Source organism: Acomys minous (assembly GCF_964271855.1).
Source record: "Acomys minous genome assembly, chromosome: 12".
Classification (NCBI taxonomy): domain Eukaryota; kingdom Metazoa; phylum Chordata; class Mammalia; order Rodentia; family Muridae; genus Acomys; species Acomys minous.
This window is the reverse complement of record NC_140493.1, coordinates 98,023,489-98,040,407: the sequence shown is the minus strand read 5'-3', so window position 1 is coordinate 98,040,407 and position 16,919 is coordinate 98,023,489. Positions and strand designations below refer to the sequence as shown.

The 16,919-nt window shown below is 52.0% G+C and overlaps 1 protein-coding gene across 1 annotated transcript; it reads right to left on the bottom strand.

Moving 5' to 3' along the window:
• Positions 1-157: 157 nt before the first annotated feature.
• Positions 158-14,992, bottom strand: LOC311579544 (angiotensin-converting enzyme-like protein Ace3). Its single transcript, XM_084750226.1, is given in 16 exon segments — positions 158-774; positions 2,285-2,667; positions 3,137-3,321; positions 7,958-8,080; positions 8,258-8,356; positions 10,674-10,818; positions 11,000-11,223; positions 11,547-11,719; positions 11,807-11,904; positions 11,996-12,187; positions 13,476-13,619; positions 13,745-13,832; positions 14,091-14,249; positions 14,656-14,792; positions 14,889-14,955; positions 14,957-14,992. Coding segments are annotated over 15 exon segments (2,220 nt in total). The 5' UTR covers positions 14,978-14,992; the 3' UTR covers positions 158-774; positions 2,285-2,302.
• Between the last annotated feature and the right edge of the window lie 1,927 nt (positions 14,993-16,919).

Genomic DNA, 16,919 nt, shown 5'->3' with positions numbered 1-16,919 from the left:
AGGACATGGGCAAATCTTCTTCAGAGGCCTCGGAGTTCTTAGCACACAGGCAAATCTTCAAAGAAGAGTATATCTACAACCACCTATTAGCCAGTGACCACTGATAAAAGTGTCTGCGTACTGACTAAAAATGAACACACACACCACAAGAAGCAAATTGGAGTAGGGTAAAGTTTATTGAAAAAGTTTTTTGAGAGGAGGCAAGAAGGACCACACAGATCATTAAACATTTTGATGGACTTGGAACTTTGCAGAGGGTCCCAAGACCAATTCTGAGCCACAAATCTTAGTAGCAAGCATTCAGTGTGAAGCATGCACCTTCAGAAGAGGCCCAAGGGTGGGCCTTTTCAGTGCACAGGGGCTGAGCTGGGTAATGGGAGAGGTGAAAATGCAGGGAGAAAAAAGCCCCCACAATTGATAAACAGCCTCCAATGCTAGTTTGAACATCCAGATTTAATTGGTGTATAGCCGAGTTCTTAAGCAGTTTGATGTTCAGAAGGAAATTTGGAAGACATTTGAAGGAAATATTCTGGCAGAAACAAACTTTACAAAGTGGATGGGGGAGGGGAGTTGGCCAAGGAGGCTCAATGAGGCTTCTCTAGTCAGGTGAGAGGCTTGGAGTCCTGGGCTGGGTGTGCCTTTGCCGCGCAGAGTCACAATACCTGGTGGGGGAACCTCGCCACAGTGGCTGAGAGATGAGAGGGCTGCCAAGTGTGGCCTCCTCGGGGGGGGCAGAGGTATCTTGGCTGTCTCTGAATGTGGGGAGCAGGCTGGCTGTGGAAGAGAGGTGGGGACAGTGTCTCTCATACAGTCAGCACGTGGGTGGCTGAGCTTTGAGGATGCATTTGGGCAGTGAGCTACTCATTGTTCATTCAAACATTTCCCCGGTCCCCACTGTGTGCCAGGGCCTGTGCTGACCAGAGACACTACACAGAGTAATCCGGGTGCATGTTAACCCTGACAAACCCAAAAAGCTAATAACGAAGACAAAACATTATAACAAGGAAGACACGGCATTATAGTGGCAAATAAATAACAGAGTCAGAATATATGATAGAGCCATCAAACAAGGGCGCCATAGAGTCTAGTGCCCAGAATAGGAAGTCTTTGTTTGTTTGGGATTAGGAAGAACATGAAGAGAGGTCTAGAGATCTAGGAAGATCCAGGGATCCAGGGACCCCGCTCTGTTAGACAGTCTCCTCCACCTGTGGCTTTAGAGTTCAGATCTATACTATAAGGAAAGCTGGTCTCATGTTTGGGTGACCTGGTGCCTCTTTGCTGTGGCTTCTGGTTATAACCTAATACCCCTTCAAAACCTCCTTAACTCTCTGCCAGATACTGACTGTCAGGTATCCCAGGAGTTTCTGAAGCTGCAGCTCTAACTCATTTGAAAATAGTGAGCATCCTCCCTTCCTCCACTGAGCCTGGAAAGGTGATGTTTGCCCTGTGCTCGCTCTCCAGGGCAACCGGCCAGGCAGCAGGTGTGGGGTGTGTGTGTGTGTGTGTGTGTGTGTGTGTGTGTGTGTGTGTGTGTGTGTGTGTCGAACAAGGCCATCTCCGGAGCAGAGTGACTGGAGATGAGCTTTGTTTAAATATTAAAGAAGTTGATCATTAATCACGCCTGGCTCAGTGCCCAGCTACCCACTGTCTCCATTTGCCAGGGCCTGGGCTGGGGAGGAGAGAGCCATAGGGCAGTTTGTGAGGTTACTTGCATTTCAGGTGGTCAAACAAAGAGCCTTTTTTGGGGCCTGGATTAAGCAGACTGGAAGGGGGAGGATCATTAGGGTGTTGGAGGCTCTATACAGAGCACAGTACTCAGGAACCGGGCACCAGCAACTCACAGAGGAATGTCAGGTTCTACTGAAGGATGTTTATAAGTGGACTGCAGCAGGTCCCTTTCCTAGAGGTCCCTAGCCAAGCCCCACAGCGAAACTCCTGAACAAAAGGACATGTGTAGAATTAGCTCTCGGTATCTCTTGGTGTTGGAGGCGGCTTCAATGGGACACAGCCGCTGACTCACTAAAACCACCGTTTCTGAGCCACTGTGGTAGAACTAGGGTTGGTCTGGAACCCAGGGCCATGCATGGGCCACACAGAATCAGACACCTGCAGCGCCAGCCTTAACAGCTTTGCCAACAGCAGCACATGGGTTCACAGATCTGCCACAGCCTCGCCCAAGCCCAGCTGGGCACTACGCTTGCAGACTGTCTCCTCCTCCCTGGCCTCCATCCTGTCTCAGCCAGCCATCTTCACGCCATCTTCACACCCTCTGCCCGAGTCTCACCGGTCTCCACGGCGGCGGCTACTCCCAGCTCTGCCATTCGGCTCTCATCCATGGAGGCTTCCTGCTGTGATGTGTGAGGATCCGAACGAGCAGGCCAACAGAGCACAGGGTGAGGATGAAACACAGGCCCAGCAGGATCCACTGTTTTCGGGCTGCCTGCCGGGGTTCCATGGCTATGCCCAGGAAGTAGGTATAGGGCAGAGTGCTCAGTATCATAGTGTCCTTGGCCAGTGACCGTTTCTCCAAGTAGTGCAGCCTGAAGCCCAGCCCCAGGATGAGAAAGAGCATGACAAGGGTCATGCCCAGCAGCACCCACTGCCCCAGGTGTGCCTGCTCAGGCTCCAGCTCCATCCCCAGGAACCACACTTTGTTTGTGTCTTTTTCTGTGGGGGAAAAAAAAATAGAGTCTTACAGAGCAAGAAGGGGAGGGGCTCTGGGGTCCCCTGTGGCTGCCAGGAAGGACCAGATGGCCACAGTCTTCTCTCTTAGCCTCAGGCCATAGGTGAGGGAGTTGTCCTGCAGCAACGGGAGCATGAGAAAGCGGAAGAGAAAATGTGCGTGTGGGTAGTAGAGAGATATAACCCACAGAACCCAGTTTGGGGGTTCCTGCCCTCTGGCCAGAGCCAGCTTGGCAGTCTTGGGTGCAGTGGAAGCCACAGAGCTGGGCTCGGGGTATGGAACTGGCTGATGTTGCCCCGGGGCTGGTAGAAATGGGTGTCACCCAACTCTATTGTGCTGGCTCAAGCCAGCCCCAAGAGCCTACTTAGAGCTTAGGGTTGCCCCAGAGCAGACGGGAGAAGGCAGGGCCCTGGATCAGCATCAGAACTAGGGTCACAGTCAGCTTTGTCCAACCTTCAAAAGAACAGCCGTAGTCTGGCCAGCCAAGGGTGTCCCCTTGCTTCACGTTCTCGGACACCAGCCAGTTCAGCAGCGGCTTGAAGTAAGTCATGAGGGCCTTGGTGGACATGTTGGACTCCCCAGTCATCTCCTTCAGGACTTCCTGCCAGGGCCGGCTGGAGCCCAGCTTCAGGATATCCCTGGGGGGGGGAGCGGGAGTCATCTGTCAGGCCGCATAGGAATGTCAGCAGATGCTGCTGAGACCCACCCCCACCCCCCACCCCCCATCAGTAAACACAGCACTAATTCCTGAACTTTGCCAGCCAGAATCCCCAGAGCTCCCGCACAGTAGAAGCAAGATCCACCTGGCTGTGACTATCAGCTCTGTCCCTGTGATACCTCAGACAAATAAGCCATCTGAGCTTCCCAGGGTCTGGTCTTCGCAAGTGGAGGTAACAGTGCAGGGTGGCCACCACGCCTCGAAGCAATAAATACCAGCTGCTGCTGCCTCCGACTGGGACTACTATCGCTGTGGGCAGTCATTATTCTCAACTCAAAGCAGGCAGCCAGTTTACCCTGTTTACCCTGATGTACACGAGGTAGCAACAGCCCTTCGGTCCTGCCACACCGGGAATTGACTGAGAGAACCCAAGTGCTGTGAGCATAGGGGGTTCCTCGGGTTAACAGCTGCAGTGCTGCACAAATATTAGCTGTCTTGAGGCACACCCAGAGCTTGGTGGCAGATGGCAGGCATTCGCCATAGGGGTGGGTGCAGAGGGTGGTAAAGCCAGAGCTCCAGGCTCTTTACGCTGGCCTAGCCAAACAACACTGGGCAGATGTTGGCATTTCTCAACACCAACCTGTTGTTCCAGGGTCTGATCAGGAAGGAGGCTTGGGGATCACTGTATAGGGGGACCCAACCTCTCTCAGCCTTAGTTTCCTTATCGGTGACATGGGCTCCCTTGAAGATCTGCTCTTCACCGCAGTGAGTGTCAAGTCACAGGGTGGAGAAGGAATTTGTAGCTTGCAGGACTTGTACATGCTACTTGATAGACAGCTGGGGCTGACATGGGGACTGAGAGCCAATAGATATTTGGCAGAAACCATGGGACACATTTGCCTAGCACATGTGAGGCCCTGGGCTTGCTTCCCCAGCATCTCAAGAAAAGAAACAACAGAAGAAAGGAAAAAGAAATCACCGAGGAAAAACCTGTTAAGATAGTTATAAAGAGTAAAGGCAGCTGGGCATGGTGGCGCACGCCTTTAATCCCAGCACTTGGGAGGCAGAGGCAGGCGGATCACTGTGAGTTCGAGGCCAGCCTGATCTACAAAGCGAGTCCAGGACAGTCAAGGCTACACAGAGAAACCCTGTCTCGGGGGAAAAAGAAAAAAGAATAAAGGCAAAGGGTCAAGAGTGAAATAAATGGGAAAAAATAAAAATAAAACACAACTCCCAACTGATTTGAGTTTTTCAGATCGTAGATCCTGGGTAGAGGAAAAAAACAAAATACTTAGTGTGGGCTAGGGCCTCACTATGTAGCTCAGGCTGGCTTTGAACTCATGATCCTTCTGCCATAGCCTCATGGGTGCCAGGATTACAAGCTTTACCACTACACACAGTTGGGAGAATATCTTTAGTCCTATGTTTAAACAGCTCCATAGGTTGTGGAATGTGTGATGAGAGGCCAGCTACACACTGCTAATAAAGGGCAGTAGAGCCGCTTGCTGGACATGGCCTTCATCTCCAAAATGGCATCACAGTCCACAGATGATTCCAGGCTCATAATGGCGGGGGGGGGGGGGGGGGGGACACTTTAATCATCCGAGGAGGTGCACTCTGACTGTCCGTTGCCATCAGAACCAGCCCCACACTTGCATGTAGGAAGCTGGGTCCAGATAGCAAAAGCACATGAACACTGTACTAGGCAGAAAACTGAGAAAGAATCTGGGGTTTTTTTTGTTTTTTGTTTTTTTCCCCCCTGTTCCACACCCATCACCACGAACCTGGGGAAACATGAATTAAACCTTCTAGGCTTCAGCTGCTTCACCTTCTCTTAATCTCCAACCACCCTGCCCCCCTCACCCACCCCTACTCCACTCCTCCCCCCCTCCCCCCTCCCCCCCCAACACTCAGCCAATAAATATCTCCATGCCCTATCCTCAGTGTATTGGGATTTGGGTCTCCCAGCTATCCAGGTGGGCCTGGTAACACCTGATTCCCACCCCTACACTCTCAAAGTTCCTCACCTCTTCCCCACCAATGCCCCCCCCCCCCACTGCACTCCATTCTGCTGCCATTTAATGCCCCTCCCCCAACGCTTGTGAGACTCCCTTTCTTAAAAGGCCCTCCTCTGCCCACTGGTGTACAAGATGCTCAGCCAGGAATTCAGGGTCTTCTTGGACCAGGGGAGTAGATGGTGACGCAGGGGGACTGATGAACACTGGGATGTGCTTTGGAGTCCTGTGTGCACTGGGTGGAGTGGAGGAGAGAAGTGGGGCAAATGGCTGAGGTCACTGGATTCTTGTTCCTCGAGCAAGTGGGATAAAGGGGAATTAACAGTGAGCTGATGTGGAGGGGATGCTCATCTTTTCCTTCCGTGTCTGGTTTCCAGCTGTACATAGTCTACTCTTCTACATATTCACTAAAGCCCTTTCTACGGTTCAGCCTCCTTTTTTTTTTTTTTCTTTTTTGCTTTTTGTTTTGTTTTGTTTTGTTTTTCGTTTTTCGAGACACAATTTCTCTGTGTAGCCTTGGCTCTCCTAGACTTGCTTTGTAGACCAGGCTGACCTCAAACTCACAGCGATCCTCCTGCCTCGGCCTCCAAGAATGCTGGGACTGAGTGCTGGGATCAAACGGGGGGTGCTGCCATGCCTGCCTCAGTCTCCTTTTTAGCAGTATAAGATTCATTTCTTTCATAATCTATTGCCCCCTGCTGGACACAGGATGACTGCTCAGCCATAAATACTAGAGATAGAATAATAGCCAGTCAAGCTATTACTTGTATACATGTATATGTATGTATGTATGTATGTATATTTATGCATACATATCCCTATATATAAAGGGGGGAGAGCTGGGCAGTGGTGGCACATGCCTTTAATCCCAGCACTCGGGAGGCAGAGGCAGGTGGATCCCTGTGAGTTCCAGGCCAGCCTGGTCTACAATGCAAGTCCAGGACAGCCAAGGTTACATAGAGAGATCCTGTCTCAGGGAAAAAAAAAAAAAAGCAGCGGTGAGGGAGAATGGATAGAGAGCAGGATGGAGATTGCCATGTCACTGGCCCTTTCTAGAAGCAAAGGCCAGAGGACCAGTCCTACTGCTCCATCTGGCCTGCTGGTTGCAAATGGTTAAACCACATGGAGGAACCATAGATAACCTCATCATGTATATAAAAGGAGCCAAGCATAGTGGCACATGCCTGTCATCCCAGCACTCCAAGGAGGTAGGTGTGGGAGGGTCCCAAGCTTGAGGCTAGCCTGGGCTATACGACAAGACCATGTCTCCAAAAAACCAGAAGTGCAACTTAAGATCTAAAATGCATTCACAAATCCTCCGGAACTCAGAAACAAAAACTCAAAGTGACCCTGAACAGTTAAAGAATCGGACCGAAATCAGTAGCCGTTGAGAGGGCAAAGACTTGGCAAGTGAGTAGATGCCCAACTCAGTGGTGGGAGAGCTGGCCTTGGCACAGGAAGACCCCCAGGGCCCAAATCCCTAGACTGATGGAGCTGACACCCCTCTTGCTCAGGAGACTCTCTTATGCTCGTTGCCCAGAGAATGATGTCCAGTCCTGGGGTTCAGGGTCTTCTCAGACCAGGAGCCTCTCTGATGGTGAGGCAGGGGACAGATGAGCCGTGCATCGATTGCAACTGTTTTGCGACCAGTTCTGGGTTCAAAGCACAGATTTCCTTCTTGTTAAATGAGTGACACACCATCGAATCACTTCTCTGGCCCTTCACTCGCATCATTTGTAAAAAGCCAATGGCAATTTTCTACCTCACAGAGTTAAGAGCTGCCAACGTTCAGCTCATACCCCCTGCCTACCCTCCAAGTTAGCGTCAAGGCCAAAACCTAAGGCCATAACAACAGATCTGGAAAGGAACAGGCCAAACACCAAATGCAGGAGAAAAGACTGGAGGGTCAGGGCCGGGCTGTGGTGGCGTACACCTGTAATCCCAGCACTTGGGAGGTAGAGGCAGGCGGATCTCTGTGAGTTCGAGGCCAGCCTGGTCTACAAAGTGAGTCCAGGACAGCCAAGGCTACAGAGAAACCCTGTCTCAAAAAACAAAACAAAACAAAAACAAAAAACAACAACAAAAAAAAGGACTGGAGGGTCAAAGCAGACCACAGGCTGACCAGAAAGTGTATCAAGAGGGTAGAGTAAATGTAACTCCTGTTGTCCTGGAAACTGGGCTGAGTCAGGAAAGGGAAACTACCCAAGGATGCATCAAATACAGTCAGATAGATGTTCACAAGGATAGAGTAGGCAGGAGGGGTTGTGGTAAGAGGGCTCTGGTGGCGAAATCAGAAGGTAAAGTCAGGATAGCAGCTCTGGTTTTTTTTATAGGAAACAAGCAGAATTGCTGAACGTGTAAATGCCGGTGTGCTCGAAGCATCTCTGATCACAGCAGGCTACAGGCTTTGTGTTAACATAAGAGAGACCGCAGCCTGGCATGGGAAAGTGCTTCTACCAGAACGTTAGCTCGGTTCACTCAGTACAGTGGCTCAGGGGGCCCAGGGCAGCACGGTGAAGAGGGGGAAGTCTGAAGCCAGGGCTTCCTGCCAGGAAGATAGTAGGCTCTGAATGAAAATGCGGGGCTTGTGCACTCACTCACCCCAGGATCTTCCCGGCCACCTTGGAGTTATAGATATTACACCGGTGCAGAGGGCCCACGTGGCCTGCGGCCCTGCACAGTGCTTCATGAAATTGAAACTGGAGCACTAGGCTGAGGAAGTATCTGAGGAAGAAGAAGGCAGGCTGTGGACAGGAGGCCAAATGGGGGAAGCCCAGACCTGCTAGGGCACAGAGTGGCCACAGGGGGTCTATCTTTGCACTTTCTGGAACACCTCCGCCCAGTTCCCACGCCTCCCAGATCTCAGCCAGCTCTGCCAACAGGGCCCGCCCAGACCTTTACCGGATGTAGGGCACGTTGGCAGGAATGTGGAATTTGGCACCCGGGTCAAAATCCTCTTCTGACCGAGGCATGGGTGGGCATAGGCCTTGGTACTTCAGCCTGGTGGGAAAAAGACAGGGCCTTGGCCATGGGGTCCTGGAAGGTTCTCAGAGCCTTTTCTTTCTTTCTTTCTTTCTTTCTTTCTTTCTTTCTTTCTTCCTTCCTTTCTTTCTTGTTTTGTTTTTGTTTTTGTTTTGTTTTTGTTTTTTCAAGACAGAGTTTCTCTGTGTAGCCTCGGCTGTCCTGGACTTGCTTTGTAGACTAGGCTGGCCTCGAATCCAAAGCGATCCCCCTGCCTCTGCCTCCCAGTGCTGGTATTAAAGGCATGCGCCACCACGCTGGGTCAGAGCCTTTTCTTGTTTGAGGCATGTATGTGTTCAGCCCATCTAGGCCTGGCTTGCAGAGGCCATTTAGGGCATTCTCATCAATGAGACAAGTGAGAACACATGGACTCACGAATCAGAAAGTGTAATGACCGTGGCTAACAGTGACATCACGTCAGCTCCCTCTCACTCAATCCTGGCCTGGTGGAGATGCCATCAAGAGACCAAGTGAGGCCAGGTCCTTGCTTGCATCCATCCTAATGATGAGATCATTCTATAGACTAGGAAACAGGCCATGTCGTCTAAGCAATGCTAAGAAGAAAACATAAAGTGGGCATGGTGGCACATGCCTTTAATCCCAGCACTTGGGAGACAGAGGCAGGTGGATCTCTGTGAGTTCAAGGCCAGCTTGGTCTACAGAACAAGTTCCAGAACAGCCAGAGCTACACACAGAAACCCAGTCTTGAAGAAAACAAACAAACAAAACAAAAACAAAAAGTCAGAAGTGTTACTGTGCTGTTGTAGTATTAGTACCATCCCCATTTTACAGAAGCATTAACCCGCATTTTAAGGCCAGGTATCTGGTCACCGGGCACAGAACTAGTCACTGGCAGACTCCAGTCACCTGGAGCTCTAGTGTATGCCCTCTGAGCTGTGTGATTGTGGGAGACCACGTAGCTGACGGAATCTGAGTTCTGTTGTGAGACAGATGCAACGGCCAGCTTTGGGAGGAGAGGCCTACGAAAAGGCTCACATTTGCTCACTGGCACCTCTGATCTGTCCCTTCGAGATACTTTGATAACTGGGGTGGCCATACAGGGCACAGCTCTGCTGACCACACAGTCAGGGGGCGTGGTGGGACTAAGGGAAGAGCAGTCAGCTGTGCCACATGCTAGAATGCGGTGTGACCCTGGGCTTGTCCCATGACCCCCGAGTGCTGGCTGCTGTAAGCACAGGGATCAAGGGGCCGTCCTGTAAGGAAGCTGAAAAGATCTAAACCATCACAGGGCCTGGTGGGGGGAGGGGCTGTACGGAGGCCACCCTGTGTCCAGAAACCTTGAACTTGATAGTCTAACGCCTGGAAATGGAGAACCCTTGGTTATAGACAGGTGTTGTCCAATCAGCTGACCTGCTTGACAGCCTTTGGGCTTTTTTGTAGTCTGCGAATGCTAAGGCTCCAGCAGGCTTTGGGGTGGTGACCTGCCTCTCCCCCATGGAAACTCTCCCCAGCAGGCAAAGTGTTCAAAACTCTGCCAACCTTTCTTCTGGCCGTCTGTGGAGGGAGCAGGCAGCAAAGGCCTGTTGGCTGGTCATTGTTATATTATGGGCTTTTGCTTTCTGTCTTGTTGTTTTGGTTTGGTTTGGTTTTGGTTTATCTTTTGGAGACAGGATCTCACAGGGCCCAGGCTGACCTCCCACTGGCTACGTAGCCACTGAGCTGCTGGTCATGCCCGCATGACTCTGCCTTGTCCTCTCATCCTCCTGCCTCCACCTCCCAGGTGCTAGGCCCACAGGCATGTGCCGCCACACCCAGTTACTGCTCTGCTCTTGGAGAGGGCTAGTTGAGTTCATGGTGTGAGATTCCTGGCCACTCACAGAGCAGATAGAGCCACTGCCGGGGTCCCTATTTCACAGACAACTCCTAGGACATTAAGAGACCTGCTCACAGGCCGGGTGTGGTGGCACATGCCTTTAGTCCCAGTACTCAGGAGGCAGAGGTGAGTTCGAGGCCAGCCTGATCCATAAAGTGAGTCCAGGATAGCCAAGGCTACACAGAGAAACCCTGTCTCAAAACACACACACACACACACACACACACACACACACACACACACACACAAAAAAAAAAAAAAAAAAAAAAGAGAGAGAGAGAGAGATCTGCTCACTGCTGGCCACCAGGTTCAAAGCCAGGCCTCATGGCCCCCTGTGCTGGCTCTGTGCACTTTGGTTCATATGCTTTTGCCTGGTGACAGCAAACAGCATACATTGGCTGGCTTGCCCAGGTTCCCAGGACATCAGCCCTGCACTCCAGCCCGGGCAGCCTCCTTCCTCACCTGAGGTTCCACCACTCCTGGTTGTAGGAGTTCTTCTCAATCGTGCCGTCAAAGACCTTCCAGCGGAACAGGTCTACCATGTAGCTGAAGGGGACGAAGGCAATCTTCTCCAAGGCAATGCCTAACAGGAAGTTGACCTCGTCCTCTGGGGATAGGATGGGGGGAGCAATCAGGAGGCAGCTTATAGGTCCTCCCTTTCTTCAGCCTTGCCTTGAGGGATTTAGTCTCCCCTCCCCCCAGCCCCCCACCCCCCACACCCCAGCCGTGGCTGAAGCCCCTGGGCTCAGGCCACCCTCCTGTTAATTAACCCTTTGGTCCCCTGTCACCTGAGTCCTGGTACTCGCGGCTCAGCAGACCTCTGTTGAGCAGGTGCTTGTGGGAGGAGGCCGAGAGGGTGATGGCTGACCCCACAGCTTCTTCGAAGGCTGGGCTGGCGCCTTCTTGGAAGATGATAGAGAGGTTCTGGGACTGCATGAAGTACTGGATGTGGCCCATCTGGTGGAATATGGAGAGCAGGTCTTCTATGGTCACCTCGGTGCACTTCTTTACCCTAGGGTAAAAGGGTAGGGGTCAAGGAGCATGGGGACACTCAAAGCTTCTTTATTCAAACTGCGTTAAGGCATTGGGGCCATCAAGTTGGAGACCAGAAGGGCCTCGGTGACCATCTTTTCCTCTCTAGACTCAGTATCCCCTCCCCCCCCCGCACCCCCCCTTCAGTGACCACATCTGCTGCTTTCTGTACCCACCTTCTCTTCCATGCTTCTGAATCTCATCCCCTTCCCGCAGCCCTGCTCTCCCCTGCCCACTCCTTGCCACCTGGCCAACGGGAGCAGGGTGCTGGATGAAGACCGTGCCCATGAGGACTATAGACACCTGAAGTCATCACGCTTGTAGAAGTTCCACGATGAGGCGTGGCACTCCACTTCCCGCCCATCCACTGGCCTCTCCAACATTGATTTTGACCAGAAGTCAGGTGGGGCGGGCAGCAGTCCCATAGAGGTGAAGAACTGGTTAGCCTCTTGAAACAGTTTTTCAGGCCTCCAGTGCTGTAGGAAATAGAGGCACCGTGGTTCTGTTTGCCCATCTGCCTAAGGGGATTGTGGGAAGGGGACACCCAGTGGCTCAGCCCTGACCTGGCTCTTCATGATCTTTGTGATGTCCTCAGGGGGCTTTTTTGGGTAGGGCAGGACCAGGTCTAGGATGTTGTCCCAGGACTGAGCCCACATGTTCCCTGGAGAGGGGGAGCAGGGGGTGAAGGGGCTAAGAGGAAGGCAAAAGTGGCATTCCTCCCTGTCCCCCTCTGCCACCAGGCTGGCCCTTACCCAGGAGGTGGGCAGGGATGGGACCCCGCAGGTCAATGTGCTCAGGCCCGTAGTAGCGGTACAGTGAACGCCGCACATAGGCATGTAGGTTCAGGTAGAGAGGTTGCAGCTCATCAAAGAGTTGCTTCACGTCTTCCTCCAGGCTGTCAGACTCATACTTAGACCGCCACAGAGCCCCCATGTCTTTGTACCCTAAGACAGGAGAAGAAGCCGCGTGCGACAGCGCACGCCTGTAATCCCAGCACTCGGGGAGGCAGAGGCAGGCGATTCTCTGTGAGTTCGAGGCCAGCCTGGTCTACAAAGCAAGTCCAGGACAGCCAAGGCTAACACAGAGAATGTCTTGAAAAAAAAATAAAAAATAAAACAACAACAAAAAGAAAAACACAGAAAAACCCATCTCAAAAAAAAAAAAACCCAATACGGAAGACCCACTCCCCAGCACCGCTCATGGGGGGCCCAAGTCCTTCTGATCGAGGCCCAAAAGCAAAACAAAACAAAACAAAACAAACAAACAAAAACAAATTGGGGGCTGCAGAGATGGCTCAGAGGTTAAGAGCACTGGCTGCTCTTCCGAAGGTCCTGAATTCAACTCCCAGCAACCACATGGTGGCTCACAGCCATCTATAATGAGATCTGATGCCCTCTGCTGGTATACAGGTGTACATGAAGGCTAAACACTGTGTATAATAAATCTTTAAAAAACAAACAGACAAAGAAAGACGGGAGAAGCGACCCATCAGTGCTCATCTGGCCACTCTGCATCTAATGGCCTGGCAAGAAGAAGACCCAGACAGGCTCCAAGGGAATCATCTTTACCTCCCTGCTCCCGAGGGGTCTTAGGTGTGAACATGACCTCTCAAGGCATTGCCCACCCTAGAAATCTCCCACAGTGGGGATCCTGGATATGTCTTGAAAGGCCCTATCCTTCCCTATGGCCATTCCCTGAACCCCAGATCACCCAAAGCCCTGTGTGGTTTTCTTTTTGATCCCCCAAAGCCCTGGTTTCCTCCCGTTGTGATGCAGGGTCTCTGTGCGGATACTTTCTGCTTTCTGCTTGCCTGTCCCCTAGTCATTGTTCCAGTGTGGGTACATGTCAGAGAGGCCTGACATATATCTGACTCTCTTCCCTTCCCCACTAACCTCAGCAGCCCTTTCTCTATGGCATCGTATTCAGCAGTGTTAGAGATACGTGTGTGCTGGAGGAGGCTCTCCTCCTAATCGGACTGCCACGGGGAAGGCCATGAGGCAGACATCTGTCTTTTCACTCACAATGCCTCAGGAGCTCCCCGGCACCCAGGCCACAGTACAGGCTCTGTCTCTATTTGCAGGGCCCAGTTTCAGGGCTCATGTCCCCGCCACCTTGCCCACGACCCCCTCCCCACCCCCCCACTGTCCACACATATTCTGCGGTTGCCTGAACCCTCTGCAGACTCAGTCTCACTCTTTTCCCGGGCAGTGACGTTCTGTGCAGCTTGCTTACCGTTATACTGCGCAGCCTTGTTGCTGAGATGTACATAGGCCTCGAAGGTAGGGCGGAGAGCACGACCCACAGTATCACGCCAGCCCTGCCAGGCCCACAGCAACTCCTTCTGATCCCTGGAGGTGGCCATGATTTCTTCCAGGTCTGTGCCCAAAGAGGAACCACATGGCACCCCCGGACCCACCTATCTCTTACTCTCACCCACCCTAGGGGTTTCCTCACCAACAAGGGGACACAAGGGTGGTCAAGGGCAGAGCTCGGCTGCTTACCAGGCTCCAAGGACAAGCAGGGACCTTCATCCAGGCATACTTCGGCTTTGTTATATATTGCCTCCATGTTGGTCAGAAGTCTGTTGTACTGGGGGTGGCAGGTGTCACCCAGGGCAGGCCCATGTCCTTGGGCCCAACTCCCCCAACACTAGTCCCACCAGCCAGGAGAGGTGGGCCTGGCTAAAGTACCCCCTCCCTCCTCCTCTAGAGGAAGCGTTGGTTCCATCCCACCAACACCCGCTCCTGTCCCAGACACTCTGATTCCAAGTCACAAATGAGTGACCCCACCCCCTTCCCCTGGGGTGCAGGAGTGTGTGCCTTGGAGGCCCGGGGCTCCGTCTATCACCTCCCGGAGATCCTCCGTGGGCAAGGCCGACTTGTCTACGTTCTGCAGCTTACTCAGCTTGCGCCTCACTTCCGGGTCCTGGAAATGATCTTTCTTAAACAGGCGGGCCCGGGTGCCGAAGTATAACATGAGCTGTGACCTCTCCACCTCCTTCTGCAGCTGCAAAGAAGGCCACAGTGTTGGCGGTGGCGGGTTGGGGGGTGGTGATGGTGGTGGTGGGGTTACCGAACAGGTTCCAGGCTGACTTCTGAGGTCCCGGCCCCAAAGCCCACTTTAATGGTCCAGAATCATGGAAGGTTTGCTAATAGGGGGTAGGATGCCCAAGTCCCTAAACGGAAGGAGGTAAAACTTTCAAGGGCAAAGAATCCAAAGAGTTCTTATGAGGAGAAAATTCCAAGCCACCACCGAGAGACCTGGAGCTTGCAGCCCACTTTGGCACACTTTTTTTGGGGATGTCCCTCTTTCCACACACTCTGGACACAGGGCCGGAACTATGATCCCCCAACCTCCGGGATCCCTACAAAGAGCAAGGGGAGGGAGGACCTGGGGGGAAATGGTACCACACCATGTTCTTTCGGTTTTTCTTGGTGATGTTGGTGACATAACTCCAAGTGGCCTCCATGAACTCATTCAACAAAACTTGGGCTGTTTGCTCATAGAGCTGCAGGAACATCTCTGCGTGAGTTTCGTTGTAGAACTCATCTGCAGGGAAGGGGATCGTGTGGGCCTGGGGGAAGGGGCTGCCCCCTTCCTCGGTCCTCTCGTTTGGTCCTATGCTCCTTCAGGTCCAAGCCATACCTAAGCTTGCCTCGCTCACAGTCCTGAGCCATGGCAAGAGCTGGCCGTAATAGAGTAGCACAAGTAGGGAAGGTCCAAGGCAAGTCCATCTTGTTCCCATGACCAAGAGAACAGCAGAGCTGGGGGAAGCAATGGCCAATCAGGAGTCAGCTCCATATTTGTGACATCAGGGGCCAAAGGGTCTACCATGGAATGTTAGAACTAGAAAGCTTGCCCATCCAGCTGCTTGTGCAACTGCCCCCGATATGCAGGCGCGGAGACGTTTGAGGTCCAGAAGAGTCACCATATGCGACCTGGTGGACACGGCTAGCTAGTGGCAGAGATTAAGGGGAGAATTTGACTCTTAGGTCAAAATGTATTCTATTTGGTCACTTTTCCTTGGTGTTGGTGGAACCCTTGGGATTTAGCTAGGGACTGACTAAGGAGGCCCTTCCCTTCACAGGCTAAGATCACTTAAGTGGGATGTTGGATGGTGGGATGCATGGATGATGGATGGATGGGTGGGTGGGTGGATGGTGGACGGACAGAAGTTACACTTTGGGTTTTTAGACTCTGAAAACGTGTCTACTCAGTCTTCTGACTTGACCTCTTAGGCCCACATTTTTTAGCCTTTTTTTTTTCTCTCAGGAGACATGTGACCAACTCCAGGGCTCCCCTCCTCTTTCAGATCTGTTTCAGTAGGAGCCAGCAGGGCTCAGTAGGGTGTGGATAAGTATGGCTGGTACCCTCTTTTTGGGGTACATATCCCCAAGTACTTGAGACTCGTTTCCATGCCAACCACAAGACTCTGTTCCCTGCTAGCTCTTGGCAACTCTCAAGAACACTGCCAAATAGAACTTGGCAGAGCACTGGGTGTGGTGGCGCACGCCTTTAACCCCAGCACTCAGGGAGGCGGAGGCAGGTGGATCTCGTGAGTTTGAGGCCAGCCTGGTATACAAAGCGAGTCCACTTAAGGCTACACAGAGAGACCCTATCCCGAAAAACCAAATAAAAGGAAAAAGAAAAGAAAACAAAAAACCTAAGGGGAGAGGGCTGTGCTGATCAAAGCCCTTCTTTCTTTAAGCATAGACTTGTGGATAAAACAGGATTTGGGGCTACAGGCATGATGGAGCATGGCAAGACCCCTGTCTAAAAGGAACATAGGGTTTACATTGTTGAGATAACCTCAGGCTATCTGTAGTCTAAGACTGGTCAGTCTTGAACGAAAAAAATGTTTCTACCTTAACCTTGGGAATTCTGGAATCAAGGGTGTGTGTCACCATGCCCAGCAAGGGCAAAATGAAAATAATAAAGCAAAAATGCAGAGCTGAGCTAGGACACAAGGGACTCTCCAGGCAGTAGACAAAGAAGACAACCCTGTGGCCATGTGGGAGGTCACAACACCTCTGCTACAAAGCTGCAGCGTTGGTACCCGGATGCAGCAGCCAATTATGCCCTCAAGTATAGATGCGACACCTTTCATAAAGCTGGAGGCTGGAAGGCTTAATTTCTTTTCTTTCTTTCTTAGTTTTGTTTTTGTTTTTTGTTTTTTTTTTGTTTTTGTTTTTGAGACAGGGTTTCTCTGTGTAATAGCCTTGGCTGCCCAGGACTCGCTTTGTAGACCAGGCTGTCCTCAAACTCACAGTGATCTACCTGTCTCTGTCTCCTAAATGCTGGGATTAAAGGTGTGCACCACCACGCCCGGCTCTGCCTTAATTTCTTTTTCTTTCTTTCTTCCCTGCCTTGGCCCCCGTTGGGACCCTGCTGGACTTCTCTGGATAGCGGTTTTGTACTCCGGTCTATGAAGCAAACTCCTTTTTCTTAGCAGGGGTTTTCACTCCACCTGATCTTGTAACCCCAGGTTTTTTTTTTTGTTTGTTTTTGAGACAAGGTTTCTCTGTGTAGTCTTGGCTGTTCTGGACTCCCTCTGTAGACCAGGCTGGCCTCGAACTCACAGCGATCCGCCTGCCTCTGCCTCCTGAGTGCTGGGATTAAAGGCGTGCACCACCACGCCCGGCTAGCCCCAGGTTTTGTAAGGAGCATCGCATGGCT